Source organism: Zootoca vivipara, chromosome 7 (assembly GCF_965207765.1).
Source record: "Zootoca vivipara chromosome 7, rZooViv2.hap1.1, whole genome shotgun sequence".
In the NCBI taxonomy this organism is placed as follows: domain Eukaryota; kingdom Metazoa; phylum Chordata; class Lepidosauria; order Squamata; family Lacertidae; genus Zootoca; species Zootoca vivipara.
This window is the reverse complement of record NC_142590.1, coordinates 63,556,814-63,580,689: the sequence shown is the minus strand read 5'-3', so window position 1 is coordinate 63,580,689 and position 23,876 is coordinate 63,556,814. Positions and strand designations below refer to the sequence as shown.

The following is a 23,876-nucleotide window of genomic DNA, read 5'->3' as shown; positions in this document are numbered from 1 at the left end:
TGGAGCAAACTACCAGGGGGGAAAGGACTGCCCCTTTGCCCAGTGGCTAATTTGCTATATGCAGGCAGCTTTTAATTGTTATTTTGGGGGAGGGTGGCAGGGGGGCCACTGAAGACTTCATCAATGACAAAATAGTTCCAAAATAATTGAAAATCCTCACAACAGCATAAAATGTAGCTTCTGTTCTATTCATTTCTAAAAAGTATTTGTTGGAAAACATTCAACTCAAGCAAAGGCTTTCCACTTTTTAGTCAATTTCAACTCCTATGTATGGAAGGCATTGTTAGCCATTAGATATAAAAACATTGCATATTGCCACTGTTTCATTCACATGTCTCTTTATCACAGTTCAACAGCCCCCCTCATATTGTCCTGGTCCATATTTCCAATGGCAAGGAAATGTAGCAAATGCTAAGTTAAGAGGGATGATAGGATCTACATGACTTGGCTCCTCATGCAGTTTCATCAAGACGTTCACGTGTTGCTATTTTCGGCCACTGCATCAAGTTTCCCATCTGACTAAGACAAATGTAACCTTAGTTCAAAGTACAGCAAACATTCATGAGGAGATGGGGAAACTTCTACTTCCCACAGTGACTTACCAAAGCATCCTGAGACCATGCTCTCACTATTAAGACAGGCTCAGGCTGTGTTAAAGCACTTTATTCATTTATAAATACTGTTGTGTTTACAAGCATCATAGAGGTGAATATTATCCCCAAACTTTCAAACATATACTTAGAATACTATATAACAATCAAGAAAACAAAAACCATTCATCTCAAGAGTTTGAAAGGCCACTCAAAAAAAATTGCATAAAAATACATTCTTTCTCATCACTCACAGGCTAGTCTTTTCTCCAAGTAGTGTATTTACAACCATCTGTAAAACTCTCCTTAAAACAGGTAAGTACAGAATACTTGCAGCTTGGGAAGTTAGCGAGCCAAGTGCATAACACCACTCTTTTCCACGAGTTAGCATTTGCAGAGGGGACTTGTTACTAGATTCCTCAACAACATGAGGGAAGCAAGGGGAGGGGGCAACACAAGAGACCCTGTGGCAACAGCTTGGGCTGTGCTGTTTTTCAAGGGTATTTACTGAGAACACCCTGAAAGTCACGTTGCACCAAGGGTCCAATTTGCCCCAGGAAAAGAGAGAACCGTTGTCAGGTGAAAGGAACAGAGGAAGAAAAGAATTGCCCCTAGGAATTGGGTTAAATTTCACCTGTGAGCTGCTTGTGGAGTTAATCTTGGTAAAAAGCCCTTCATGGAACATGCTGCTTCTAGGAGAATCATGCAAAAGGATTTCCAAACATGAAGGTGATCATGATCCAAACCTAAGTCACTCAAGGAAAAGGCCTTGGGGAGTCTGCTAGCTTGAAATAAACTTAAAATTGCCTTTTGAAACAGGCCCCTTAACATCGCTGAAGGAAGAAGTACATCCAAAAATGCTGGACTTCGAGGTGGGCTAATATGGCAGGAGTGAAGTAGAATAAAGAAAAACAAAGATGAAAGTAGGGGGCATCAATGTGAGTGCAAAGGATAAATTTCTATCTCGGGGTGGGCGGGGGGGTGGGGGGAAGAGAGATTTCTGCCTTCTGACTCACTTGCAAGGAGTCCCAGCAAAACATGATCACTCTCAGATACAGATGAACGCCCATTCTAAAAAATTGAAGACATGTTTGTTAAGGAGAATCTGCATTTGAATCAAAGTGGGAATTTGGAAGTCGTCCGGAAACGTGCTGATACCCTGTTCACAAAAAACTCTCCAATTCAGAAAGAATTATAGTGGTTATGGGGGAAAGCAAACACGATGCAGTAGAAATTATCTTTCAAGTATATTTTGATTTCAATCATGATTTCTATTCACTGTCAGTAAATCCCAGGCCTTGGCGACCTACCATCACCTGGTAATGGCAGAATTGGCAGGGTGGGGGGGGAGAGATATTCAGCCAATATCCTTTGTGGGGGAAAGGACTACATTCTGCTCTTTACCATCTACAGGCATACATTAAGCTCACCAGCCTTGGAAACAGACTTGCTATTCCCTATAGAAAAACAACTGTTAAGTCTCCCAAGCACAGTCAGGGAGTTGCATACGATTTGACCTATTGGCAAATATAATCATGGCGAGACTTATCATTCCTGGTTATTCCATGAGAATAAGACTTTTAAATGCTAATGAACAACCACTGACTGGATTGCATCCACAGCCCTTAAAAGAAGTCAGTCCTATGGCATCAAATACTTTGCTACCAGATTTCTATAGACTGGCTTCTGATAATAATTATTCCTATGTGGACTAGAAACCACCAATAAATCTGAAATTAGCTGATTTGATAAAACACAGTACTCTCTTAAACCCTGACTTACTGTAGATGACTGACTGAATTATATCTGGTCAGATCTCTAGAGTCATTCTTTAATTTCTTCCATTAACAGTAAATCAATATGGACAGTGCACAGATGCTGCATCATCAGCTGTCACAAAATATAGATGAAATCAAGCTCTTGCAGCTCTAAATCTACCCCCACTTAAAATTCCATTTCAATTCCACTGGTTAGAGTTCTCTGCATGTGACAGCTGTTCATCCATATTATTCATGTTGTATTTTAGCAGTACAACACAACCTCCTTTAATGCAAGGCATTCAACCAGTATGTCAGCTCTCAATACTACTTCTGTATCTACATTTGTTTCCTTCAACTTGGCCCTTTTTGCATGCCTCTAGTTTCTTCTGAAACTTTGCTTTAGACCAACAAGCCACTGCACAAAAACCTTGCGTTCACAATTTGCAAGCAATGAAACCCGCTCCTTCCTTACTCCAAGCTCTGCTTCTTATATCAAAAAAGTTGCATGGGAACTTCAGCACAGATGTGGAAGAGGTTTCTAAGAGCTTAGACATGCAAGTACACCTTAGGATGTACACTGAGCTGTAAAAGCTTCTGGGAGTAAGAAAGCAGTAAGGTAGAAGAGTTTAAAGAAAAACCTCCCAGTGCCTTCCAGTTAAAACCTCTCACAGAATAAACTTGCAGTGCTTTCTCCACATTATTTGTACTTTATGTAGAGAATATTCTAGCAGACTTCACAATTATAACTAACATTATATAAAATCCATTGGAACACTAAAACGCACCAGTACAAAGCAATCATAATTCAGTAGCAGTCATATTTTCTCTCTGGGTTTTCTTAAAAACAGGCATGAATTTGCTTATGAGTGGACTGTCCTGAATTGTCTACTCCCTTGGTTAAAACGTTATATTAAAATAATAGCCTGCATTTGAACAATCCTATATCAGCTTAATCAATCAAGATATGATTTTGCTCCTGTAAACAGTCCCTCAGCTGCTCCCTTTGAGTGAGTTGTGCTTCAACAAGGGCCTCTATTTACCAGTGTTTCCCAGTTTGTGAAACTATGGCTACCAGCTTTGGAACAAGACAGGATTGTCAAACCAAATTCAAACTAAGATTTAAGATCCAGACTTTTCCCCAAGTTATTCCTGGTTTAGTCACCTCTTTTGGACAAAAGAACTGCATGATTTTGGCGGGGCGGGCGGACGTGGAACTCTCATTCATCCCTCAGTTTTTTAAGGTGAGATAGTTGTCCAAACCAGGCCGGTGTTAACTTTAATACTGGAATAAAAATGGGTTCTCAGGTGATTGGTTTAGGGAAGCCTTACTAAGGAAGACAAAGTTATGTATTAAAATAAGTAAAAATCTGATTATCTTTTACATGACATGAAGCCCAGAATGTCAAGACACGGGATACTTGGAGGCCAACACTGATCTTGGTGACCCCCCAAAATAACCTGCTTAAGTTACTTTCAGTAGCACTAGATATCATAGTCAGTGTTTTGGCTTGTCAACAGGATTAATTTGCTCACGTAATTTTCAGGCTGGACAGAATTCAAGTTTGAATATCAAATCCCAACGTTAAAAAGTCTCAACTTCATAGGTCACCATCCTCCATGCTGTATCAATGTGGCCATCTGTGGTCCTTCAGATGCTGCTGGAGTCCAACTCCCACCATCCCTGGCCATGTTGTGTGGGGCTGGGGGGAACTGGAGCCATCCTTGCTTGCCCTACTGTAGGCTAAGTGAGAACGGGCAACAGTAGAATGCAGGAATCACTACACAATGGACCAGATGTCTGCTCCTTCTGTGCTGTTAAATGATTATTCATGGCAGAGTCTGAAAAAGTTCACCCAAATACACCCACCGGTGTAAAATCAGCTAGACTGGTGAGCGAGAATGCTTGAGCTGGAAGATACCACTCACAGAGATCAGTGCATGTTGTTACCAGTATAAGACAACCCCCACAAGCCTATCTAGCTCTGAAACAAGGTTGGTAGGAAGGTAACTGTTTAAGAAAAGCACTGGATGTAAGAAAAGCAACACATAAAATTAGTAGCGTATAAGAGATTGTACCAGATAATTTATCTGACCCATCCAGAATCCTGACTATCTGTCGTTCTTAAAATGAAATATAATGTCAGACAATATTTCTGGTGCTTTTTTCTTTTTTTAAGCAATAGCTTGCTAAGAACTCGGAGCTTACCTTGTTTCTGTTCAAAGGGACAAGGTATGTTCACCATATTAGAACACTGAATTAGCCTTTTCAAATGCTTCTATGCAAAGATGGTATCCACTGGTTATTAACGGAATTCATACAGTTCTACTCAGAAAGGGAGTGCAAACACATGGAGTCTCCATATTTGAGTGAAACAGACTTCTAATCATGCAAGAGGACTTCAACATCCTCTCCTTCTGAAGTCCCTGGTATGCCCTCAAACTTGCTCAAGGGTTATTCTGAGAGTGTATGGGGGTAAGCAAGGAAGATGAAGTCTTGCTGAGTCTCTTTGCACAATTCTGTCTTCGTCTCAGAGCTGATCCATAACTGATCAAAAAAGCACCTTCCCCCTCTGATAAATGCTGAAGGAAATGCCTGAATTTCTACTGCTCACTCGTATGTTTTCAATAATAGTTATTCTCAGATCCCAAAGTTCCTCATTTTAAATAATTGTGAGAATTAAAAGAATGCAGGGAAAGAACAGAGCAAGTCCACTGGCAAGTTGCCATATTGACAGGAAATCTTAACAGGCTCTGCAGATGAAATCTGGTTCTCTGTAGTATCCAGAAGAACAGAGCGTGCAAATTAGTTACATCATGATAACCCATAAACATGAATTTGTTCCTTTCCAGTATGCACAGAAATGGCTTTTTGAGAAATGTATGTCCTGCTGTTGATGCCCTCATTAAATGCAAATTCAAGTATTACAACTGCGCAAATAATCATGGTATCAAAATTCTCAGACATCATAGAATGCTACTGCCAAGACTTTCCACCAAGATTGAGGCTCAACATTTTCCACATGGATATGCACATCTATCCATCATTCCTCGAGCCTTGCTGTTGTTAAAATTGAGAACACTCCCCTATTCAACTGAATGTGTATCTATTGGCAAGTTAACATGAATGTGATTTGTTTGCCCAGGTCTTTTGTGAGGTTTTTCATGTAGAAAAACCAAACATCTTGCTAATAAAGAAGTATTTTGGCATTGTGTCTATGGAATTTCATTCAATAAGCACTTTTTGCTGGTTAGCTCTCTTTCCACCAGAAGTCTTGAAAAATCAAGGGGCAAACTGTTAGCCAAAGAATGCAGAGGCTGTAACATCACGTTATTATTAAACAGTACCAAAGAAGGCACCCATGGAAAAAACAGCAAGAACCATCAAAGGGTAGCAGGCAAAAGTGAAGCAAAACAGAAAGGAGAGCCAGTGATTGGATCCCCAAATTAAATTATCAAAAATCTTACATTAAATAAATCAGTTAGCTACTGAGATACATGGAAAACACAAATCTCCAAGCCAAGTGACTGTTGTCAGACTCCCAGAGAAGTCAGTCATCATGGCTTTCACCAGCACCGCAGACTTCCAAATTCCAGAATGGAGATTGATAAATCCTCAGTGGCAATTCCTAGTTTCACTCATTATTCCTACTCCAAGACAGTATCTTAAGACATGTTGGGTCAACGCTATGGAGTCACTTCTATATCACTTATTACAGTAGATTCTTCTTTACATCAGATTAAGGTGGACGGATATGGAGCTTACAGCAGATCAGTTGGGCAGCTCAGACAGCGCCAACCCAGTCTTTGTCCCTTCAAATGAGTTACTTCGACATTCCAAAAATATTAAAACATGGCGGGGCATGCTGTGTTGGGGGGGAAGGATAAGCACTGTGCAATATGGGAATGCCTAGCAAGGTGCAAAGAGCAGTGAAGGGTGGGGCTAGCTGATCCGTGTCTGAAATGCCAGCTACTCTTTCAACTGGAAGATCAGAAGCAGGTGGCAGGGGTGGTAGCATGTGCACAAATATCTCTTTCTGCCCATCCTACGTTCAATATACTACTTCGAGAGTTTACTGATGACACGGATGAGGGCTCCATTTTCATCTTTCAGCCGCTGATTGTCTGACTTCAGTTCTGTCAAAACCTGTTGAAAGACAAGATCCAAACAATTCAGTATTGGTTGTCCTGAAATTCCTATGCAGCTCTGGTGGGGGAGAAACACACGACCACTCAAACGAAAGCATTTCTAGTGTTAATCGAAAATTGGATTTGATCTCAAAAACAACTAAGCCACACCAACAAAGTGTATACTTTTCATATTCACATCTCTAAGATTAAACATGAATTTAGACTCTTCCGTTCTCACATATACATACTTGAGTATGTTAGGTTAGACGTCACACTCATGGACATTTGTAAGCCCAGGAAATTATACCCAGAAATAGTATGAGAAAGAAGTAAATTTTGGAGAGCAATTGCAATCTAGCACAACTTGAATGGCATTTCATCCTGGACAGTGCTACTTGCACTCTTTCGCTTTACTTCACTTTGGAAAATGCACTTGCCTTGTAGCATTGCTCCTTCACACCTGGATAAATCCCATGCAAAAGAAATCTCTCACTTTTAAACTCAGAAGGAAAAGTTGCATACTTTCAGAAAACATAGGGTTGATTCACACATTCTACTTCCATGTGCAGAGTCACAATTGCAGCCCAACAGTGGGGTTGGATGGGATTTCTGTAACATGTCATGTGCCTCTATTAATGTCTTTTTCAACATATGCAAGCAATAGTCAAGGAGGGATACTTTGCTCACAAGGTCTCGGTATTATCATGCACATTTATTATTCAAATCTATCCTTGCACCCCACCCACACCAGTGACTTAGGAAGCAGCAATTTATGCAGGTGGATTCGTTTTTGGAAAGTGTTGGTAACCTCCAGCCAGTAGTTTTTCCACTGACAGTAGGCACCTAATTATGTTTTGGGCAAGTTATGAAATACTAGCAGCTTCATACCCGGCATTGCTCAGGAAACAAAAAACACCAGTGTACTTTTGAAAGGTTCAGTCTGCATCTTGATTCAAAATGGCATCCAGTTGCATCTCAACATAGATGAAAGCCTGCTTCTTGATATCAGGAACAACTAATCAAAATATACAGTAGATCATAGACCAAAACTGGACTCTTTAAATAAAATAAAATGTCTCTTTGATTAACAACTGTTTTAACAAGTTTTGTTTTAATGCAATATATTTATATACTGCATTAAAAGTAAGGGTTAGTACTGGGTGCCTAGAAATGCCAAGTGATTTGGGGCAAGGGCAACCAAGAGTGATCTATTTTGGGCCATGGCTTAAGTCTGGAATTCTTATGCCTTTACTAATTGAGGTATGCAGCACATGGTTAATTATGACAGCTTGCTTTCCAGACTCCTGAGCATTTTGCCAGCCACTCAAGCTCCCAGGAATTCCTAGAGGTTGGCCTCTGTTGAAATAAATGACCAGGTGCTTGGCCTGATCAGGGATATTGAAATGATGCACAACCTCTAGCCCAGGGAGAAGAGACTAGGTTAAGATAAAGCCCCCAAGGACACCAACCATGGCAGAAGGGGGAGGTGGGCTACGGCATGTGCACCTTTCTACACAGAGACTTATTGTGAGCCTGTTGCTAATAGGAATACATAACTGACAGCTTGCTGACCTTGCTATTTTTACACAGGATGGGATAAGAAGTACACACACTCTCCTCCACCCTTTCAACTAGCCTAGCAATGAGAAGGGTAAAGAGGTACAATCCCAAATCCTGTTCAATATTTCAATTTTTGTACTTGGCATTCTGAATATTTAGAAAGGCAACCACCACAGATTTATTGTCAATACTGGAGGGACAAACTTTATTATTTGCTGCAGGTAACCGAGATACTGCAAATTTAGAACATTTTGCAACAGATGTTGTCACATTTATCTGACCATTCAGTAGCAGCAAAACCATAATGGTGAGGTATTTCTTCCCAGGTTATCAGAGTTCTTTAATATTTGCTTGAAAATCACCAAAAATTGCAAGCAGAGATTGGAATGGTATTGGATTTATAAAATCAGCATTCAACTTTTCTCTTTGTGGGGCCTGAATATGCAAATAGGTTTCCGGTATAAAAATGATAGCTGAACTTCATAGTTTCATCCTGAGTTTCACACGATTGTATGAATACAGTTAATGTTATATAGGCAGTTATAGGATGAGCCTGCAAACAACAGTCAGACATACACTTTCTAGAATGTCGTAAGCAACTTCGAGAAGTACAGCCATTATTTTCATTTTATAATAGGAAAGCAAGGCCCAAGTGAGATTAACAAAACATGAGGTGTCAGAACAAGTTCTACCATCAGTCCAATGACATCTTTCAGTGGATTCTTCAAAGCAAATTAGCCCAAACATGAGATCTGACTGGTATAACCAGGGCAAGGAGGATAAAATGATTAATGTGTAATTTACTACACAACACATCTGGTGTTTCCTAAAACTATTATGCAGGATTCACTACATGGTATCCACTAAAAACATTCACACTAAACACAAGCTATGAAAATTTGTCTATCTAAAAATTTGTCTATCTAAAATTTGTATGGGGGCAATCAACTAGCTTTAGTGGTGTTTCCATGAATACCCAGAAAAAGCACTTTTCTGCACGTACAGTACAAATGTAGATCCCAGGTATATTTAGTAATACAACTGTGAAATAGAAAACAATGTGTCTGAATGGTATGTCCCTGTAATGCTATTAAAGTCATTTGTTTAGCATCTGCAAAGAAACATGGTACCTTAGTGACATTTCAGTCAGATGAATTGCAACATACAGGGAGAAAGTATCAAAGGACCTACATCTTTGCTTTGTTGCTTCACTGAAGCAAGTTCTCAAGAGAAAAAGACTTACACTTTTGCATTAGAGCTGCTATATGTAGCAAGCATAACATGCCAAGCTATAAGACACCAAGCACATAGAACAAACACCTTGTGCAACTTAAAAGCTTCAGGAGAGCTCTAAAGCATCAGTAAAGAACATTATAACAAAACAACCTGTTTTGTTCATGTGTGCTTTGCAAAAAGCCATCCTAACTGGATAGAATCTTTATAGTGTTGGGGAAATCTGAGGCACTCTTGCTTTACTGGGGGCCACTCAATTTTTTCCTCACCCACATAGCCTGACCTCTGACAAAGGCATTCTCAGGTCTTGATACTCATATTTTCCATGAAGCTATTTAGTCCTATAAAAAAAAACCTATACCAACTTTTCCTGATATCATTTATAAGCTTTACTATTAAAAAATGCCTTTCATTAAATAAAAATGCTGCATGTTCTTTAATTTGTGCCCCCCCCCCCCAATATTTAGTATTTTTTGGGGGGAGAATAGTTATCTGTGTGGGATGTAAATTTTGAAATAAATAAACAAACAAACATGAGGACTTGGATCTTTGTTTTGCAGTTTCCAGTACTTTGTCTCTCTCAACTTACATGTACAATTAGCAGAAAAGCTTTAGATGCTCACAAAACCACAGCTAGAATACAACCTACCTCCCCAAGGACAAAACTGTGTTTTTTTTAACACTGCTGGATTACATTGGTGTTAGCTCGCACCAGATACTACACCATTTCATAAAAATATTCAATACAAACCCATCTTTAACACTGAGTCATATGCCTCAGTTCTGGTCACTTTCATATATTTTGGTAGCATTAATGATATCCTACATTTACCTTCAGAACTGCATTATTCTTTTTCACAGTCATGGCAACCAGGCATACCCAACGGCACTTTAAAAAGGCAAAATAAAGCCTGAACGAAACGAACATTAGGCTGGTGATCATCCCGAGATGCAGAACCCATATGGGGGAAATGTATACCCGAAAAGAAGTGACTGAAGTACCTTGTACGCATTAGAAATGCAAAGTTCAGTATATGAACAGGCAGTGACTTCCCTGCTGCTAATTGAGTGCCACACTCCTTATCTGCCACATTTAGGAAGAATGTAGAAAGGGTAGGGAATAGCTCAGTCAGACAATAAGAGCAAAGACCTGCCTGGAAGACTGGAAGGAGAGGAGAGATCAACTGGAGGGGGAGATGCTATAGCTCTTCTGACTCTGGGGTCTCAGCGGATTGCGAGAGCCTGGCTACAACCCGGGTCAAAGCCCTGTTTTCGGCCAGCAGCTGCTCATTCATCTGCCTCAAAGTGTGAATCTGTTTGAGCTGGTGAAGGTTCTGCAAAGTGAGAGATGGAGGAGATAGACAAAGACAAAACAGAGAATATAAAACAGCACAGAAACATGAATTCAATTGGCAAGCAAGAAAAAAAGAAGAGCAGCAAGGAGAGGTGGAGAGCAGTGAAAGCACAGAAGAAGCTGGACAACATACTAAAGCACTACTAGACCAACCAAAAAAGAAACCACAGGGAATGCTGTTCATTCTCTTAAGGCTTGAACCTAACCAAGTTTCTAATTTAACAAAACAACATAAAGGTGACAAACTCTATAGCTCTTAAATGGAGTGTGAAACTTCACCATAGCTTAAACCCACATCAGGAAAGCCTTGCGCACAGCACTTTTAAAGTCCTTTTGCAAGGTACTGACAGATGACTAATGCTGGTTTGAAGAGCACCAATAGGGCAGTTAAGTACCTTTATAAAAGCTTTATATGACCCACATCCCAGCCAAAGTGGCTTTGCATAGCAAAAGGAGATATTTGTAGCAGCTGAAGTAAATTGCTTTAAAATGAGTCTAATACTATCGTTCACTTTACAACATGTGGTAGTATTTGCAGTGGAAAGGGAAACTGGTTTGTACAATGCTGAATACTGTCACAACACAGAACTCTTATAGCCTGTGCAGTCTGTAAGTGTCCCCGTGCTTAATTTGGCTCCACAATTTAGCCAAACAGTAGCTTTACACTAAACACAATTGATGCAAAATCTTCAAAAACACCCCTCCAAATACAAGCACACACTTTTTCATATGTGCGTATGGATACAGTGGCCATACATCAAAAATCGTCAGCATGACTTACTGTCCCAAACTGGCATGAAACACAAGTGTTATTTTATGTGTTCATGAAAATTTTCTCTAGCATAAATAGGACTAAAATCTTGTATGAACTCTAAAGGTCAAGTATACAGACAATTAAGAGCTTTGAAATTGCTTTTATAGCATCAAAGGCAATTGCTTCAGAACCAATGCAGACTCTAAAAGGAGCAAATGGCACGAGCAGATCGTGAAAGCCGTAGGGATTCTGTTGGAATATTATTTTGTTGTGTTGATTCAAATGTATATCTGAGCTGTCGAATATGTCTACTTGAGACATGAAGTTAAATGCCTTTGTAAGACAGTGAAGAAAACACAATGAGGAAGATATAACTGAGGATATAAACACCCTACAGAAAGTTTTACTAGGCCAGGAGGATAGGAGAATAATCTTGAAATAATCTCAAAATATGAGATACAACATCCATGTGACAACAATTTGCAGGAAAGACAACACAAATCCAATGGAACAGCATTCTTTTGGTTACTTCCAGGATTATTGTGGTACAGCAACCTAGAATTTTCTGCAGAAGCAAATATCTTCCATTAGCTTGCATTCCATTCTACTCTTCTCTTCTTCATTGACTGAAGAATAGAGATTTATTGACTAAATCCAGGCTGCAACCAAAAACTCTCCATAACAGTTTGGGCTAAACAAATCTCTGGGTATAATTTACTTAAGTTTCAGCTGTGAGAGTCATTTTATTTTATTTTTTTTAAAGCACAGGGCACTAAGCCCATAAGACAAAAACACGAAAAGGTTAGCAAATTCTGCAAACATTTTTGTGAGGGACCCACAACACAGTACAGTATCCTTATCCCGCCCATCTATGCTGTGACTAAGAGGAAATCCTAATGCTGGTATGCCTGGTTTATGCTTCATTAATTTAGGTATTCAGAAGCTCACAATAATTATATTGCCTAGGAGGACAGATAATAAATGGGGCAGCAGGGCCAGACAAGAAACTGAATGCTGCATCACAGGTTTCACTGCTATAAATGATAAAAGTCCAACCTGTCAATAATTTAAAAGGCTTAATTGCTGAACATTGAAGCTGATTAAGCTGATAGAGCTGAGCTGTGTCTCTGTTCAGCCAAGTCGCAAAGCGATCAAGCAGCCCAGGGAGCCTAACAACACTGCTTCAGTGTCAAACTCAGTTTTTTTACCTTCCTTCCTCCAAGCGAGTTGCTGACAACAAGAAAAGAAGTGACTGTACAGCAGGGAAAGAATATAAATTGAAAAAGCAGATCCTGGAGAAGCCGAGATGCAACCACAGCACAAGAGGGATTGAGGCAGGATGTGTGCATATTTGCTTTGTCAACTCAAGGTGACTTTGGCTATAAAAAGAAGCTGTGGACAGATAAGGCATGTAATGCATGAAATGGATGTCATTCGAGAGCAGCAGACATGCTGAAAATGGCCTGTAATATTATGGCAGCACACCCAAAGTTTGACGGACCACTCAAGGGCACTGCATTCATTTAGAAGAGGTAGTTCAGAAGAAAAATAGTAAATAAGTTCATCGAGGATTTCCATAGTTTCACCACCTCACACAAATCAGTACTGCTGCTTTAGGGTTTCCAGAGTCGAACACTCCAGCAATCACACCTGAGGGATAAAATCCTGGTAACTACTGCATATTGGTTACATGTATCACAGCAGCATTGTTCTTCTTACAAGTACGTTTTTAGGAGGGCTTTTGTTGTTGTTGCTAGTCACACCATCCTTCAGAACAAGGAACACAAGCATAGCTATTTTGTGTAGCTGAATTCAAGGTGCTGCCACGTTTGCCCCTCTGCATTCTCATTTTAATTCTTTAAGAGCTTACAAATAATTGCATTTTAATAAGACCTCTAGAGAGGCCAGTGGTGCAACCCATCCCCCGCAACTGAGGATCATGCTGTAAGATGGAGTGCAATTTCCGCTTTTGAAACTCCCCCCCCCAAAGTCGAAACAGATCTTGACTTCAAAGGATTATCACACTCAGTAAAAATATAAAGGACATAAATTGGAACCATCTCCAGCGAGGCAGGAAATGGCTTTCATCACTACTATGGTTTCAGGGGTGCAGCAGCTCCTGTTCTTGAAGCAGAAACCTTTCTCCCCACCACCACCAAGCAATGAAGTTAGGTTCTAGGGAAATAAGCACCAGGGGGCAGACAAAAGAACAGACACATTTGGGGAGCAGAAGTATTTGCAAACCTATATAGTACAGTGACGCCAGCTTAATATTTTCAGGTCACTAGGGAAGCACAAGATGTTGCCTCTGCCTTAAGCAGAAAAACATGATCACCAGAAAACAGCACTCCTTTATAGCAGATGTCCAAAAAAGGGATGGCATGTCAAAGGAGCTGCCTGAAAAGGCGAATTCCTGCCCAGTCCAGCACCAATCTGTATGTCTTTAGAAAGAAAGCTCAAATGGTGGCGCAAGGAAACCAGAAACTTGACAACTCCTTTCATGTACTTACTTGTGCCATCAATCGTCCTTCAAGCAATATTCTGGAGCCACGGAGTATGAATGAGTGGGAAGAAATGCAGTTATAAAAGTTTTGCCCAAAATTGCCATGAGATTTAAAATGCATACCTCATGACTAGGGGTGTGCACAGGAAAAAAAAAAGGCCTTGGAACCCACCTCTCATTGGTTCGAACTGGGGGTTGCCTCGGCTTGGTGGCTTGGCTTAACATCACATTTCGCCTCGGATCCAAGGCAGAGGGTCGCCTCGCCTCATTTTCCAAAGCACCTGAAGTCTTCCCCATTGACTACAAGGGGAAAATCAAGAAGACCTATATTTTGGCAGAATTGGATGACATTTCCATTGTAGTCTATTCTGAGGGGATGAAGCCTGCCAAACCGAGGGTGGTGGTTCTTTTCTTTTTTTAAAAAGAGGTGTCGTGCCTGTCCCTGTGGTTTTGTGGGTGTAGAGGTGCCCTTGCACCAAAGTCACAGGAAGTGGAAAGCCGAAGAAGAAAGGGCTGACGTGAGCATGAGGCAAAACTTGCATGTCTAGCATTCCAAGTGAGCACCAAGGCCCACAACACCCCCACGCCACCCACCCCAGTCCTGGCATAAGAGGAAGGCAGGAAGAGAAACAGCAATGCATGCAGATTTACCAGCAAGCCTGATAAGAGGAAGGCGGGCTAGCAGACACTTCTGGAGACAGTGAGAAAGAGAGCAAGGCGCATGCCTTCACAAGGCACATTCCTCGAATCAGTGTGGAGACACCATGCTGGAGAAGAGTGACTGCTTCAAGTTCAGAGCTGACATAGCGCACTGAAAGAAGGGCAGGCAGAGGCAGCAGAAGACAAAGGGAACTCTGAGTTTAAATGTCGATGTGTGTAAGACCTGGCATGTTCAGTGTGCCAATCACCAAGCCCCACAAAACGATTCTTGCACGAGGTAGGAAATATTCCAACAACCAGAGCATATATGCTGGCACCTGCACCAGTGCAGAGTGTGATGGAGTCCACACTTACCTCCCTGCCCCAGGCACCCAACACTGCCTGGGTTTCCTGGCAGGGATGCTGCTGAAGTCACCAGCCTCCCCACCATGTTTTCACTTGCAGGCCTACCCAGCAGTGACACTGTAACGGGCAAGGAGCAGAGCAGAGCAGAGTTTGGCTCCCAACATGCTACAGTGCTGCTGTCACTGGATAAGCCCGCAAGTGAATTGTGGTGGGAGAATAGTAGCCCATTACATTGCGGCTGTTGCTGTTGCTGCGCATACACCCTCACTTGTGAGCATGAGGGGGAAAGATGCAAAAAGGGCATTCTCCACCCCAAATCTAGAGCGGAGTCTGTCAGAAAAAGAACCAACAAACTGAAACGCCTTTACCAAGTACAGTTGCCTGATCAGAGATCAGATTAGTGACAGTGCACTAGAGAAATGCAGCAACAGTGTGAGGGCAGCTCTCCCTTGCTGGGATGGTCAGGTGGGGAATTCTTCCTCCCAAAAGCACTGTGATTGGAAGTTAAAGGAGGAGCTTGGTAAAACATCCTAATTGGAAGCTAGAGCTCTCAGTTGTATAACTCCTCTTTTGCCTGCCTGCCTGCCTCCTCACTTGCCTGGCATCTTCTGTTGATAAAGAGATTGGGGAAGGTTACAAAATTATATCAAACACATTTAAAGCCTTCTGAAGTGGTTCCAATGACTTGGGTGCCCACCTCAGATCCCAAGGGGGTCAAAATATCCCAGATCCTCAGCATTGATGAGGCACAGGTCTGAGGTGAATGCACAGTTCCACTTAATGACTTTTTATACAATTGTCAGCTGCACATTTTGACCACAGTGTTTCAGAGTAAAAGAGAATCTGTATACCAATCAAACTGTGTACAGATACGCAGAGTGAACACTAAGCCAAACCATAGCTAAACGTGGATAAGCAAGTGTGCAGGGACACAGAGCAAAAATCACCACCACTTCTTTCCACTCCTGGTTCTGTTAGTGCCACACTACCTGGAACTAAGCTGTTGTTTCGCTTAGTGTTACGTGTGAACGCAGGCTCACAGGTTGTCTTCTGCAAACAAACCATGCACGGTAAGCCAAGAGGAACCTTGGAGGCAGCTTGTGGTTTGTTTGGAGACATGGAAAAACTATAACTGACTGCACTTTCCCAGACAATGTACAGGCAGTGGCTTCTCTATGCCCATATTGCAATTTTACATGCATGTGCTGTGCAATAACAAAATCTGTTGTTTCTGTTTTCTTTTACCATTCATAACATTTACTAATAGCTTTCCCATTTAGAAACCTAAAGCATTGGATGCATTTATACAGCAAGAACTAGTTCGGCAAAGACATGGTTTTTGGCCATGTTGCAGCAGTGGGTGCTTCTCTTAGGCAGCAATCATATATTATACACATGTAATCCCAACTGAGCTCAATGGGACCAACTTCCGAGTAGACATGCACAGTAATACTGCGTGGCCAGGGCTTGTGTCCACTTTTGCCTCTTATCCCTATGGCAAGAGCACCAAGAAAAAAGATCCCTTCTTTCATCAGGAAAAGCCACTCTCTAAATTGCGTCTGAAGTGATGTCACTAAAGCAGGGGTGAACTTCTGCATACTCTGTGGCCACTGTATTTCTAACAGTTGGCTGGGGACTGAGAGCACACGTTGCTACCAGTCACCCTCACCCTGCTTCATAATAAAATGGTATCACCATAAAGGAATAAGAGCCTCAGAGATATGGAGCATACAAACTCAGGAGGCATTTGCCAAGGCACTACATACAAAACTCAAGAGAAAATGCAACATGTTTATCGTGCAATTTGGGAAACATTTCTATTTTCCTTGCAGGTGAAGTTTTGGGCAGACTTTTTAGCACACTTTAAATTTTGGTATATCCACCAACTCCCTATCACCCAAGCACTACCTGATCAACTAATCTCCAAGAAGGCTGTGGAAGTCCTGAATGGATGCAGAGATGAATTAGATGTGGGGCAACAAACTGAGGCTCGATCCAAGCAAGACCAACGGTTCTGGTAGTCAGCAATCTTATCTGGACTACAGCCTGCTTTGGACGGGGATGCACTCTCTCCCACAGCTTGTGTGCTTTACTGGATTTGGCATTGGTCCTCGATTATTCGGTTGCTGCTACGGCTAGGAAGGCCTTTGCCCAGTTTTGACTGGTGCACTAGCTGTGCCCCTTTCCTGCAGAAGATGGAGCTGGCTATAGTGATGCATGTCTCAGCCAGTTGCCATTTAGTTTACTGCAGCACAAACTGTGTGGGGCTGCAGTTTGAAAACTGTAGCTGGTGCAAAATACTGCAGCCAAATTGCTTTCTGGTATGCACGGCACAGACCAAATTCACTCTGTTTTATACCAACTGCATTGGCTTCTGATATGCTTCTGGACACAAATAAAGGTGCTGGTGCTTACCTATAAAGCCTCAGATGGCTTGAGGCCAGGATATCTGAAAGGCCATCTCTTCCCATATGAGTATACAATCATCTTCTAAGGCCCTGTGGCATGGTTCCACTGCCTAAAGAGGTGACTGCAGGAGACAGGGCCCTATTTGTGGCAGTAACTAGAATTGTGGCCCTCTCACCCAAGGGAGGTAAAAATGGCTTCTCTCTACTTATTTTCAGGGGGGGGCAGTAAAATGGTTTCTATTCTGCATGGCTCTGAATTGTTAGTATGCAGAGGTTTTAATGTGTTTTCTTTTCTGTTCTTAATCTGGTTTATAGCCTAAATCTGTTTTTGTTTTTGAATACCACCATGAGAGCCCTGTAGGGATGAAAGATGGCTTATAAATATTTTTTATGAATAAATAAATTCCCAATAGCTAGTAGTGGTGTGCATGCATGAATGGTTAATCCAATACCAACATTTTAACAATGACTTACACTATTCTAATATTTTCTGAGGGGCAGCTGTTAATCTGTTGCAGCAAAAAAAAACAGCAGTCTCACATGACAATCCAAAATTATGCTACTATGTACAGAAGGCGGAAAATAAGTGAAGAATTGTGCATACCTTCATCTCCTCCTCCATTTCTGAGAGCTTCCGCTCAAGAGCTCGTTTCTCCTGTTTAAAAAATATTTTCACAATTACCATTTTTTGTGTAATTTTTCTACATGAAAATGTACGTTATGGCTGTATTTCCCTCAGTGAAGGAAAATGTATCATTAATAGCATTAATAAGGTTGTCAAACATCACAAAGCCTATATTAAGAACAAACAATGTCAAAAAAACTCTTCTTGGTGTGTTCACACAGCTCATCTCCAACCTCTGCACCAGGGATGGGGAACAGATGTTTTTGAACTTCAACTCCCTTAGCCCTAGAGAGCATGGCCAACGGTCAGGGATGAGAGGAGTTGTAATCCAGAATCTTAAGTGTCACCTTTACTCTATACAGGCCCTTTTGATGTTTCCTCCTGCAGCTCTAGCCTAGCCACAACTACCTATCAGCTCCTTTCACCCCACAATCAACTGTTTTGTCATTAGCTTTATAGGAGCCAGTGGAGTCATTGAAAAGAGCTCAGTTTCCAGCCCCAGCCTATGGATAGTGGACAGTTTGAATTGCACCCTGGAGATACTTAATTTAGCTAGTTTGAAAGTTAAGTACTGGACGTACCATTTCCCAAACAAACGAAACCGGCATAGCACCATTTTACTAAAGTGGATAGAAGGTGTGCCAAGTTACTCTTTCTTATTTATCCTCTGGCTGAGAGCTCCGAGTGCAAAGAAAACACCTCTTTAAAAAGAACATGCACACCATACTGGAAAGTGTTAGACAAGAAGGCAAGAATCAATGGCATTGAGCCAGGATGGCTATAGGAAACCTCTATGTTCCAAGGCAAGAGGCACTGAATACCAGTTGCTGGTGGATAATAACAAGGGGCAATTGCTTTCAAGGCAGTAGCTCACCTGATCCACTTTGCTGCTGAGCACCGAGATGAAAAACGGGAGGGGGGAGGTGACTGTAAGGTTGGTGCAGTGCAAACACACCAACGAAGCCAACCCCAATGCTCCTGTCAGTGCATTTCCATTGCACTGAACTTGCCGCCTCAGACCTCCCTCTCTCCCTCTCAGTTTGTAGCAGCAATGCAGGCAACTAGAAGCCAGGTGAGTGCTGCTTTCACTGAACTGTAGAACTCCAACTTCAATTGTACCTCTCATCCTACATCTTACAAAACTCTGTTTAAAACAAATCAAAACAAAACCCAAAGGCAATATTTTCTGGGGGGGGGGGGGAAGCAAATAATAAACAAAATCAAAATGGGGCACTGAAACCACAAATGATTTACTGTTTTCCAAGGAAAGCATTTGGAAGGTATTTTAAGAACTTACATGCCAATAAGCTCAAGAAGAAACAGAGCTTTTGTACTGGATAAAGGGAATTCAGTAGCACAAACATAATATGCTTACATATTAAGCTTGTTATGTGTTCATCTTTAGATTTAAACTTTGCTGGAATTTAAGTATTTTTAGTACTCATCTTCATAAGAAACTTGCACATTTTAAATAATTGTAACACAATGAGTTAGCGTATTTTGATAACATGATAAAATTGACTCTATTCGATCTCATGTTTTCAAAATAGAACCACAATCAATGGAATGTCTCTAATCAACTATATGACATCAACAGCCATGCTAGAACAGTAAGTTCTGGGCTTCATTAGTAGTGATTTATCAAACAGTGTATCTTATTATGCCAGGATGCCGAAATGAACAGTTTTATAGTTAACCAAAAAAAAAACCCACAAGTATGAGAAGCCAAGGAGGAGTTGGGTATTACCCAAGCATTTCTATTTCAAAATGAGTATGCATTCTAAAACCATGCTAAGTTTAAAGTAAGTGGACATCAAAAAGCAGAAACACATACCCTCTTTTCCATCTCTAGCATACTTGAACGGTCAGAGGTTTTTTCTTGCTTCTGCTATTGAAATGAAAAACCAAAGTTATCACAAAAGTAGAAAGTGTTACAAATAAATCCTTTCCAAATAAAATCAGAATTCTTAAGAAACCAAGTGATATAACATTACAGCACAACTGCTTCTATTTTATCATTTGTCTGAGAAGCAGTGATAGCCCTCCTCCAATGCTATTAACTCCTTATCACCAGGGCCAAACATTTGTTTTTGTCTGGCTGCAATCCCAGTACATCCCTTGTTTCTTAGGTCTCTTCACCTGGGCTATTTTGTCAATTTTTGTCTTGATATCGACGAGCTCCAACTGAGCATCTTGCAGTTTTGATTTCAGCTTTTGATTTTCAGACAGGGCACTCTCATAGAGCTGGATAGAAAAAAAGAGAAGCAGAGTTAACTCACAGTGTCATCTACTGAAACATCAACAGTCATATAATGCAGTTAAATAGATGCCTGTCCTGCTGCTTTCAGACCCTGGAGACCAGATTGTACCGCAGCAGTATGAACTGTAACTCATTATCATCAGGTATCCTCTCCAATTTATTGTAGAATAGGAAGTTAAGCAAACAATGCACAAAAATTCTCATGCAAACTCCTGCGTGTATTTACTTTAAAAATAACAACTCTCTTCCAGGGGAACCCTAGTGCTCCTTGGAAACTTATCAGGTATTCCTGAATTAGAAGACTGGTAATGGCAAACAGGCTTCCCTAAAAGAACCCGCTACAACTGATCCTGCCTGGTCTCAAGAGAGATCTAATCATTATTCCAGAGTACATCCTTTCCATTCATGTGAAATGAAGGCAAGCTCCAATAGCACTCCATAGAAGAACCTGAAAATATGCCATGCACAAGGATTCCATGTAGGCAAATCCACCAAGGAAAGGGTCTCCTAAACGTGTGAATGACACTACTCTGTTAACTCAATGAATCCTAATCTGAAGTGATGCACAACACTCCATTCAGGTCACCCCTACTACCTTTCAACTATCACTACTAACATGAAAGCAGATTTTGTGTGGAAACTGCTACAAATAGAAGCAAATCCATTCCTGCCCCACCACCAAGTCAACAAGCAATTGCACCAGGTGGCACTGTGCACTTTCTGCTTCGAAACATGCAAAATGACAGAACATGTTTTAGCAACTGAAATAATGGTGATCTTCCAAGTGAACTATTCAGAAAGTTGGATGTTTTCTATGACATTTTCCAGAGATCCACAGTACAAGTTCCACAGTGCAAGAAATCCACATTTTACAGACGCGAAAGATTGGTAACCTGCCCAAGGCTGCTTAGCACACCCATGGAAGAGGCAGTGGGTAGAAACACAAATGTACCAGTGCCAAGTCCTGTTGAATACTCTCCTCATTCAACTTGCTCTCTCAGTGGATGCTTATTTGTCTTTAGCAGGCTCTTTGTTGGGACTATGCTGTATTGGCATTTGTGCATATATATTTTTTATTGTTTTTCTTTTATTTTCCAACAGAGTCCAGCTTTACATGAAACTGCTGCTTATTAGATAAATGATGGATGGGGGTAGGGAAGAAAGAAGGCCTGAAGGCCTGTCCATTTCAATTACTCACTCTTTTATAATCCTTGCTACTGTCATCCTCCGTCCTGCTGCTGAGGGCAGCCAGGCGATTCTCTCTTCTGGTGTAGGCACTGCGACCAGAGGGCCGGTCCCCGTAGGCATCGCTGGTGCCAGTACTTGAACTTGCTGCGTCCAACCTGGCATCAAACATGATATAAAAACAGCTCCACTCACTTTAAGACCACTTACAGACTTGTATCTTTCTCAATCACTAGTTTTTCAAAGTTTTAGTGTTTGGGTAATTTAGGGGTGGGGGAATTAGGAGAGTTGCAGAGAGATACCGTATTATATGTGACAAAAAGTGTTCCCCAATAAATACTTTCCTCTAACTCAAATGTGTGGGAAAGATAAAAGGGGTGGAATCTTCAAGTAATCAGAAAAACATTTATATCCTTTTGCTGCTCACTGTTAAAACAAACTTGGTTTGGGTAAAGGAATGCGAGTTCATATTATGTAAGGGGTACCTACTAAGTCACTGACAGGTTATCAAGATCCCTGATTCTAGCTTCATAAGCAGTTTAGAGAAAAATGCTGGGAAGAAACGTATAGAAATGTATGCTCAGAGAAAAGCAGACATTCTGAATAGCTTACCTGGAAAGCCTCTCATGCTATAAGAGGGAGAGAAAAAGAAAACACGATTAGCAACTTAAACAAACAAGCCAGTGTTAACAGCCACTGAAGTCTGACAATTGTGAAAGCGATTGACAAGTGACTGCACCATAAACCCAATGGAGTGAAACTGCTGCACCTTGTCTATAGGTTCATTTGAACCAACTTAAATAAATTGAAAGGCATTCAAGGCAAAGGGAAAATCTTGTTGTAAACATACATACAATCTCCATATTTTTTTATACACAGTTTACATGAAGGGGACCTTTATTACTGTCCTACACTAAAGTGTGTGTGTGTGTGTGTATTAATATATGTAATATATACAATCTGATATAGGTATGTGAAGTTCTGTTCTGAAGAATTGCATGTATTGTGAATTAAAGCCATTTCATGAAGATGAGCTCTCATCGTCCTTACATGGATAAATGCAATAAGTGGATTCATATTCATCCAAGTAATCCACACAATAAGGGTGAGTGGAACATTCATAACTAGACATGCACACTATTCTTCTTGTAATTGTTGTTGTTGTTTATACCCCGCCCATCTGGCTGGCTTGCAATATATCTAAAAACATAATAAAAACATAAATCCTGACAATCTTCTGTAAACAGGGCTCCAATATCAAAGCTTACAGAAGAAGTGTGTGCATCAGAACCTGTCCAAAGATGAGAAAAACAAAACTGTGTCAAAAACAGCAACTTCTACACGGCATCCAGGGTTCCAAAGGATTTGGTGAAAGGGTTTGAAATGTTTGTGTAATAGCAGTTTTATGTCTTGACAGACGGGGAAACATATTTATACTGTTCAGAAATGAGTTGTTGTGAGTGCAAAAGCATCCATCATGGCTGTCAGACTTGCATCTGATCAAAAGGTTAGAGTTGTCAAACTAACATCTTTAGTGTCCCATTGATTATACTCTGGCCTTTTGGACAGGAAGCACTATAAATACTCAAAATACTTTGCAATGCCTATAAATAGCTTGCTTCCCTTCTTGCTTAGGTCTGTGAGTTTACGTATTTATTAGTCTAATGTTAATAGAGGTTTGTGATTGATTAGGTTCCATGTGAGAGCATGATCTTAATTGAATAATTCCATTAGAACTTAGGGAGGGAAGGGCAAACCTTAGTTTTGTCTTGGTTTATATTCCCACAACCACAATGCTGAGATTTGTGAACACAGACTTCTTTTTCTACGTTCATTTAGAGGTCTTTTAAATGAAAAGCACTAAGCTTAATACTACTGTAATCCCAAATATGATCTATCACATGTCGATGTACAATTGTTGCTAGTCCTGATGCATTCACTTGACTTATGTTAAAGTGTTGTTACATTTTGAAATAATTTAGTATTTAATTGCTATAATGACGCATTAAATAACATTTTTGCTGTTCTATTGTGAGCAGCTTTGAGCACATTCATATGGAAAAGCAACAGACAAATTTAAACAATAAAATAATAAATACTCTTCTTAATAAATAAATAACGGGCCATTATTTTTTCTATTTCGCATACTGGGAAATTTAAAGCTGAGGTACAATTCGCTCATGGTTTCCTCACGAATCTGACCGAAAAAGCTGTTTGAACCAGATATTCTAAGTTCAGTATCACCATTCGTCCATATTGGGCCATAGTAACTCAGGACCATCATAAAATACTCCTAATTTAGAAGTTAAATCTAGTTTTATGGGCACTTCTAAAGTTTGTATTTATTTTAACTAGCAATTTGTTCTGAAAGTCCCCAAGTGTTGATGTACTTGCTTCCTAGAATTCCACACTGTAGTACAGAACCCAGCTTCCTAATGTGTACTTATTGGTCCAAAGTATTCATTTATTGCCACTTTCCCGCTCTGAAGACTGCAAAGAAAAGTCATTCAT

At 40.7% G+C, this 23,876-nt stretch overlaps 1 protein-coding gene across 9 annotated transcripts in view; it reads right to left on the bottom strand.

The window, feature by feature from the left end:
- Positions 1-648: 648 nt before the first annotated feature.
- The window catches only part of PPP1R12B (protein phosphatase 1 regulatory subunit 12B), a 102,896-nt gene continuing 79,668 nt past the window's right edge, over positions 649-23,876 (bottom strand). For 4 of the 9 annotated variants that reach the window (XM_035122901.3, XM_088674453.1, XM_035122906.3 and 1 more), the window contains 7 exons: positions 21,978-21,994; positions 21,379-21,523; positions 20,060-20,164; positions 19,755-19,808; positions 17,900-17,950; positions 14,055-14,182; positions 649-6,494 (listed from right to left, as the gene is read on the bottom strand). In XM_035122901.3, the coding sequence (XP_034978792.2) occupies positions 6,488-6,494; positions 14,055-14,182; positions 17,900-17,950; positions 19,755-19,808; positions 20,060-20,164; positions 21,379-21,523; positions 21,978-21,994 (507 nt within the window). In that variant the 3' untranslated portion in view covers positions 649-6,487. Of the gene's footprint in view, positions 6,495-10,425; positions 10,606-14,054; positions 14,183-17,899; positions 17,951-19,754; positions 19,809-20,059; positions 20,165-21,378; positions 21,524-21,977; positions 21,995-23,876 lie in introns of all 9 variants that reach the window. The other 5 variants (XM_035122904.3, XM_035122909.3, XM_060277178.2 and 2 more) reach the window with 2 other exon arrangements.